The sequence below is a fragment of the Triticum dicoccoides genome, chromosome 5B, assembly GCF_002162155.2.
Source record: "Triticum dicoccoides isolate Atlit2015 ecotype Zavitan chromosome 5B, WEW_v2.0, whole genome shotgun sequence".
NCBI lineage: Eukaryota > Viridiplantae > Streptophyta > Magnoliopsida > Poales > Poaceae > Triticum > Triticum dicoccoides.
The window spans coordinates 122771606-122779897 of NC_041389.1; the positions used below are offsets into that span (position 1 = coordinate 122771606).

General features: G+C 50.9%; 1 protein-coding gene across 1 annotated transcript; it reads right to left on the minus strand.

The window, feature by feature from the left end:
- Nucleotides 1–3296: 3296 nt before the first annotated feature.
- LOC119305277 lies at nucleotides 3297–4112 on the minus strand. Its single transcript, XM_037581847.1, has one exon. The coding sequence runs from the start codon at nucleotides 4029–4031 to the stop codon at nucleotides 3552–3554; it is 480 nt and encodes a 159-aa protein (XP_037437744.1). The 5' UTR covers nucleotides 4032–4112; the 3' UTR covers nucleotides 3297–3551.
- Nucleotides 4113–8292: the final 4180 nt, after the last annotated feature.

Genomic DNA, 8292 nt, shown 5'->3' on the forward strand with positions numbered 1-8292 from the left:
TGATTAAATTTATGATTAATATTGAACCTTGAGAAGCGCGGGCGCACTATATTTTAAAACGGAGTATAATATGTTCATCCCTGAAAGGACAATGGACAATATAATATGTCTTTTCCATTCTGGTACATTGTCCGTTTGTCGATAGTAATAAGATATTGAATTTATAAGAACATCAAATCTAAAGCCTAGTCAGTAGTCACCTAGATCTGTCATACGTACTGTGATAAAGTCAAAAAGCTTAATCGAGATGGTGATTGCACCACCCATTCCAAGCCCACGTAAAAATTAGTGTTTGCACGTCATTGATCGAACTTAGCAACGCGAACATGCGTCGTTATTTTGTTGAAGGCTTTGCCTCTTAGCCATTATGCTGGCCTTTATTGGTTGCATTCGGCAATCAGAATGAAAATTCTCTTCTTTGTTATCGCCGGATGAACGTGGCGACGTCAACATGCATGAGTGTATTCCTTCTTGAAGGCATTGTGATGTAGGGCTCGATCCTTGTTTGCCTGATCTTCATGAATTTGAGGTGGATTTGGGGAAGAATATGGGAAAAACATGTGGAAAGCAAAGGGAAAACACTCTATTGAATAAAATCCGCAACAAGTACTCCTTAGATCACAAACAGTACATGGATGCATCAAGATCCAATAACAACAAGGAAAATGAAGATACACGGGTATTATTGAGAGAGAGTTCTTCGCTAGATCTCATGAGAGAGAGGAAAGTCTTGATGATCCTATAATGGGGATTCTTCCCCAAAGGAGCCTTGAATTCCTAGAAGAATCTTCTCCTAAGTGGTATTGAATCCACTTATGGATCTATTGCCAAGAGGAATTCCACTAGGGGAGGTAGATGAGCTAAGCTCTCTCTTTTCTCTTTATTCTAGCTAACCCTAGAAATGAGGTGGGGGAAAGTATATATAGTGCCAGCAACGAAGGGATAAGTGTGGGAGAGAGATAGGGGTACATGGGCCATGGCCCAACTCACTGCACGCAGGCACATGTCGGGTGTTCCGACTTGGGGTCAGACATTCTGACCATGTGAATGGTTACCTCGGACATTCCGACTTGAGATAGAGCCGAAAATCATTAGTGGAGGCTGGGTTGGAGGTAAGGTCGGTCATCCGACTTTCGTGCAACTTCTGGGGCTTGTTTCTCGCCATTCCTTCTCCAATTCCAAGCTTCCATCTTGGATGGTGTACTAGTTCTTTTACACTTGAACTTCTCCTCGTCATCCGTGAAGCTCCGCTCAAATCTATACATGCACGATGGAGGGTCAAGTAGTATACTATCCTTGAAGGGGACAAAAAAGACATGTGTAAAGGAGAAGATTCACCTTTGCATATTTGCAAAGGAGTTCCTAGCATCGTCGATGGGCATATGGAGGTGTGTCTCCGTCAGATATGTCTTTGGTGGATTTGCTCGGATCTGATCGTCGTTTGTGTGATTTCAGGTTCGATCCTTCCCGCTCTTCATCGGCGGCGGTTGTTGTTCTGGTGCGCTGGTCCTGTGGGGCCTTAGCATGACAACTTCCCAACTGTCTACTACAACAAGTTTTGCCGACTCCGGTGAGGGAGGAGCGATCACGGTGGCGCACCTTCGGCTTGCTTAAGTGCTTGTAATCGTCGCTAGGTGGTCTATGGATCTGGATGTAATTTTTATTATTTTTTATGTTTGTTGTACTACCAATTGAAGATAAATAGTTCGGAAGTTCTTTTGCAAAAAAGAAAATCATCTTTGAATACTTGCAAGGCGTCCTTTGCACTACATTTGTTTCTTTTTTGGATAAGAGGCTATTGTTCGGCCTTAGAATAAGGACACATTTTAGACATTTGTTTCTTCTATATGATGTATCTAAACAAAGTCCAGTGCTCTATATTTATTTTTTGAAGAAAGTCTTGTATATATTCAATTGTAGGATTCAGATTTTTTTACGGCTTGTACGATGCCCATCATTTGGGTTGAATTTAGTGGATTTCATTCCTGAATTCCCAGGCTTATTCATTTGGCTGCCACGGAACTGACCTTCATATTTCATTCTTAAATTCCAGAGGACAGAAACTTTGCCAAGCCCCAAAATCACAGGCCTTCACTCGTCATTTTCTGCGATTTCGGTCGCTCCCCTCTGACGACTAATTCTAGGCCTTCACCCATGATTATAAGGTCAGGCGAGGGCGGGGGCGGACCCAGAACAAAAATGACCCGGTGTCCACATATACACAATACATGGGTGGGTACCAAGCAATAATATACATAAGAGTACTCCCTCCGTAAAGAAATATAAGAGCGTTTAGAATTCTAGGGTAATTTATGAAAATGTTTCTTAAAAGGACGAAGATCTTAGCACAAGATGACAATATTTGCCCATCAAGGCATCAAATGAACTAAATGATGTTTCATCAACTAGTCGTTTACTCTTTTTTTTAATTTTGGTATTGGCTGGCATTTTACCGCTTGGCATTTTTTATTAATCTTGTGTGTTACTCCTTCGTAAATAAATATAAGAGCATTTAGATCACTAGTTTAGATCACTAGTTTAGTGATTCTTATATTTGGTGATCTAAATGCTTTAGTGATTCTTATATTTAGTGATCTAAATCGCTCTTATATTTCTTTACGGAGGGAGTACTCTTATGTATATTATTGCTTGGTACCCACCCATGTATTGTCTATATGTGGATATATTATTGCTTGGTACCCACCCATGTATTGTCTATATGTGGACACCGGGTCATTGTTCTGGTCCGCCCCTGGATGTAGCTAGTATTTTGCCTTCCAAACCTTGCCTAATACAAACTTTGAAGCTTTGAACCTTTGTCTTGCTTGTGTCAGGCTACATTTTGTGCTTTATGAAGGTGAACATGTCAGTCATAGTTAAATTTTAAGATGTGGATTGTGTTTTATGGAGCTTCTGTTTATATGAAATATGGCGTGCCGCAACTTGTTTCATGTTGGCATGAATGTTAAATATTTGGAAAGATGATGTCCGTGCATTATGAAGTTCATTTTTGAAGTCGGATTATGTGTGGATTTATCAAGTGTTGCCAAAATGGTAGCCAAACAGGATATGGTAGTTATTTCAGTCTAGAAATCGGTGTGGCAGCCAAACATGATTTTTGCATCTGGATTTCCATTCCAACCAAACGAAATCCCCATGGAGAGGGTGCCAAACGAGCTGTTAGGGTAATTATAGGATTCAAATAGGCATGGCGTACAATCATGGACTTTTCCAGTTTTCTTTTTTTTTTCAAATATATACTTGAACCAAAGTGGCTCTAAACTCGGGCCGTTATGTATACTTTGTTTTTTCTTATAATATACTGTATAAAAGAGAGGTCTTCCCTCCGATCATGTATACATTTTACATAGTACGTACCACAAAATAGTAGTTAAACTGTAAATCCGACACTGCACGGCTGACGACGGTACGACCTCGTCGGTGGAACGCCACTGACGATCGAGCTTAGCTGCAGCATTATTCAACACTAGTAGGTGCAGCAGCTACGTACTACAGTACGTTACTAGGTAGGCGGTCGATCGATCTATCATCTATGGGTTGTAGTAGATGATCTTGATCTCGGTGACGCCATGGCAGTTGCCGCCGGGGACGGAGTGCTCGAAGCAGTGGTTGCCGCTGTTGCATCCGGCGGTGGGGCAGTGGCCCTGCAGCGGGCTGCCGTGCGGGGTGACGGAGACGCGGATGGGCATGCTCGCCTGGTCGGTGCTCACCTCGTAGTACGCACCGCCCTCATGGCCGATGTGGAACTTGGCCACGGCGGCGCCCTGCGCCGACACGCTCCCCGACCACGCGCACACGTCGAACGACTCGTGCTTCCCGTTGGGGAGCAGCCACCCGTTGGGGAAGAGCATCTTGCTGTTCGAGACCGCGTTGATTCCCAGGTTCAGGTCGTGGCCACACAGGTTCTGCACCGTCACCTTGTGGCCGTCACAGCCTTGACCGGCGGCGGACATGGCCGTCGCCGACAGAGCCACGAGTAGCAGGAGGGCAAGGGACTTGGAGGACGCCATGGCTAGCTAGCTACTACCTGTTGGTGCTAGGAAATCGGGATTCGAGGAAGAAGAGAGAGTGGGTTGAGGTTTATGGCTCAGGGTGGCGGGGGTATTTATAGGTTAATTATGGCTTTGGCATGAAGGTTCGAGATTGTAGCCGCGTCTGATGTTCACTAGGTTAAAGAACTTAAACCTATCATTGATAGTGCGACGAGCTAAAGACGCCGGTGTCGACTGAGAAATGTTCTCTCGGTGTACGTTCGTTCTGGCCGGGCTAGCATGTGTGCGTGACACGTTACTTTGTGTGTGTGTGTGTGTGTGTGTGTGTGTGTGTGTGTGTGTGTGTGTGTGTGTGTGTGTGTCACATGTTACTGTTACCGTGCCAACGGTCCAGCCGGTGGCTCGCAACAAAATTTGGTGTGGTTGAGTAGGAGTAACATGTTGTGTGGGTCCTTGGATACACGAGATTAAGTACACGCCCAATTATGTGTCGCGTTCAACTTAAAAAAGAATAGGGAGTACAACTGTTTTATCTCTCGCTCTACTGCACTCGCGTGCTCGTGTCATCTGTGCACCCGAGACGGAGCATGAGGCAGTACCAACGTGATGCCTCCATATTTTACCCCATAGTTCATGGCCTGAAGCATCTCTCCGTAGCCTGACTCTACTGAAAAGCCGAGCAGGACGGCACGAGCTTTGCCCCCCGAGAAAAGGACGGCACGAGCACGCACAGGACACCGCACCGGGGCATAAAGACACGGCCTAGTGCAGGCAGGGCAGGGGCAGGCCCAGGGTGGCTTTTGTTTAATCGAATCTCCGCCGACTAGTTTCTTTTCTTTGAATCCAGAGAGCTACCCCTACGCTTCGTGGTTGGGGAATGTGTGCTTTTCCCTAACTTTAAATCCACGTACGCATCGCATGCAATGCAGTGCATCAGCGTATGGCCACATGTTTCCAGTTTATACCGGGCGTGCAGATATTAATTCTAGGCCTGTTTGTAGAAAGATCGCAGGTATAGGTTGGATTGCAAATACTCCCTCCATTTTCTTGTACAAGACCATTATAAAAGCATCTCCAGCCGTTGGCTTCCCAGAAGCGCCTAAAATCGTCGTCTGAGGGCGAGCCGGCGCAAAAAACGGTTTGGGGGCGAGTTGGTCCCCAGTCGCCGGCCCCAGGGCCGCCCCTAGACGCGTCTAATTTAAAAAAAACGTCCGGCAAAGTTCGGTTAAACAAGGCTAAATTTCGGCAAAGACATGTTCGCGGCTTACATAGCAAATATATCTAAAAAAGGAAATCGTTGAACCTGGAGTAGTCGTCGACGCCGTCGTCGTCGGCCTTCTCCTCCTTGACGCGGCCGTCCCTGCTGGACCCCTGCCCGGCGTCGCCATGACGGACTGGTGGCGGCAGCGGCGGCGCGTCGTCGTCGTCGAGGACGACGACTCCTCCTTCGTCGCGGCCACGGCGGCGCTGCTCGAAGGGCCGCGGGACGGCGCACTGGCGCTCCCTCTCCATCTTCAGGAAGTCCTTGCGCGCCCATTTCATGGCCGCCTCGTCGTCGAGCTCCACGTCGCCGTGCTCCGTCTTCACGGCGGGGAGCCCCGGCTCCGTCTTCATGGCCGCGAGCCCCGGCTCCGTCTTTGGCTTGACGAAGCGCGGAGGAGCCGACGAGGAGGCGCGCCGGCCGCCCTCGTTGATGACAATTCCGACGCTGCGAGTGCGCCGGCCGAGCGGCGTCTCCGCCGCGGTCTCGGCCTTGACGCCGAGCAGCGCCGGAGAGCCGGAGGAGTGGCAAGAAGATCGTGAGGAGGAGTGTGAGGAGAAGACGAGGAGGAGCCGAACCTCCTGGGCATCCATTGCCCGGCGCATCGGCGGTGGGTCGGGGCGGCCACCGGGGGAGGGTATGCTAGCGGCGGTTCGTTGCCGCCCTAAAGGTGCGCCAGCACGCCCTCGAGCGTGCAGCCAGGGACGCCCCACCAGACACGGCGCCCCTCGCTGTTCTTCGTGCCGCCCACCACCGGTGCCCCGTTGGTGGACGCCATCCTCTGCTCCTGACGGCGCTCGAAGTACCCCGCCCATGCCGCGTGGTTGTCGATCTGGTTGTCGGCGGCGTACTGGGGGAGGGCAAGCTGCTCGTCGGTGAGGGAGGCGCGCACGAGCTCGACCTCAGCGGCGAAGTAGGGGGGCGCGCTGTTGGGGATATACATAACAGGTAGGCCCACGAAGGGTCGAAATATCATGAAGCATGGGGCCCACACAACATGTGGGTCCAGGTCAATTTCATACAGACACACTATCCACTCGGACAAGCAGCATACTATCCACTCGACCAAGCAACATACCATCCACTCGGATGACGGCTCACCACTCGACCGTACGACTCACTCGGTTATACGAAGACCAGCAGGCAGCAAGGCAGTCAGCATCTTTCTAATAGTGAGGGCTTAATAGCGGGCTGGCATTACGGCATTCATACCCCACTTTGTAACATAGGAGGTGAGGGGGTGGCGCACTCTATATAAGCCACCCCCCACCACTAGACAAGGGGGTTCTTTTCTTCCACCTCTCTCTCTTTTCACCATTAGTCTCATGACTTAGCTCAGGCCTGGGGATCCGTTCCTCTCTTCCACACACACACATTGTAATCTCCGGAGATATACTCAGATAAAACAAAGCCTCTCCGGAGCACGAGACGTAGGGTTGTTATCTCCACCGTGAGAGGCCCGAACTCGTTAAAACCACCGTGTCACCCATATGCATCTCGATAGATCATGCTCCGTTATCCTACCCCTATTCTACTGTCAGACTTAGAACCACGACAGTTGGCGCCCACCTTGGGGCATGGCGTCTATCGAACCATGATGCAAATGGTTTTTTCTCCAATCTTCAACAACAAATCAACTACCATCGCCAGAGAAATTGGCCGCTAGAGCTCTACTCATCGCACCATTCGTATAAACAAAAGGACCAGGGAAGTATCCATTCGATCTAGTCTCTTTACAATACATTGTCTAACAATGAGTTTGTCTTTTCCTCCTATAGGATCAGACACACCCATGCATGAATAAATCAGAGAAGAGACGAGGAAGGGAAAAGGGCATCAACACGGTGCGCCAAGAGTCGTGGTCATCCGTCCTCACGCACGGCCGCCAGCGCGCCGGACCGCACCTCCTATTCTCAATCGACTTCAAACCGCTCGTCAGCCGGCTGCAACGATCGCAGGCGCTCGACAGTCCATCTGACAACACGGGCGCTCAACTGTGGTCACTATGACGCGTGCGCAGGCCTGGCGTTGAAGCCGCCTCTCCGCGATACCCTGACACGGCACGTTGCGGGGGCGTCCCTCGTGAACCGCCGCGCGGCGACCTCCGCACTGGATGCACGGGCGGCACGCGGCACCAACGCCGGAGCCGTCCACGTCTCCGATCAGCTCTGCCCACGCGCGGCCTCGTAGGAAGACGCCGCCCCGCACTCGGATCCATCGCAGCCAAAAACCGCTGCTGCCGTGGGTCATACGATGGATCTTTCGAACGGAAACAAATAACACACAGCTGACGCCGAGCAGCTCCTTACCCGGCCCCGATTGTCTCCTCCCTCTGGTGCAGAGTAGCTCTTCCTTCCGGCGTCAAGCGACTCCTCCCTCCATCATCGGGACTGAACACAAATAGACTCGGGAGAACGACCCGGTTACTCGGGAGAATCCACTCAGATGCATTGCACTCCCGGACAGCTTCAGGCACTCGGTGGTCCCTCCCTCCGGCATCGGTTAGCTGGCACATCGCGCGGGCACCTGCGGCTCGACGACGGCCCCAGGAGCACCTCCTTCCGGCATCGACTGAACGGGCACGCGGCAGCGACTCCTTCTGGCTTCAGCTGCTCGACAGTACTACACAGACCAGTTCCAGTACACGACGGTTTTACTCGGACTGAGACTAAAGCTCACTGGAACAACGGTCCACTCGGGCAGTCTGCTAGCACTCAAACACCCGCGCATCATTGCCACTCGAATGTTCGCGACTTCATCAAACTGTCTGACGGCCGCCCCGTGCATCACCACTCCGTGGGACGCGTCTACATCACTCGAACGCCTTGCGCGTCGCCACTCCGCGGGACGGGTCTACTTCACTCGGACGCCCCGCGCGTCTCCACTCTGCGGGACGGGTCTACTTCACTCGACCACCCCGCGCATTTCTACTCCGCGGGACGGGTCTACTTCACTCGGACGCCCCGCGCATCTCCACTCCGCGGGACGGGTCTACTTCACTCGACCACCCCGCGCATT

What these genes read in the sequence shown, in the direction of transcription:
- LOC119305277 (XM_037581847.1), bottom strand. Translation starts at nt 4,031, where the DNA reads ATGGCGTCCTCCAAGTCCCTTGCCCTCCTGCTACTCGTGGCTCTGTCG.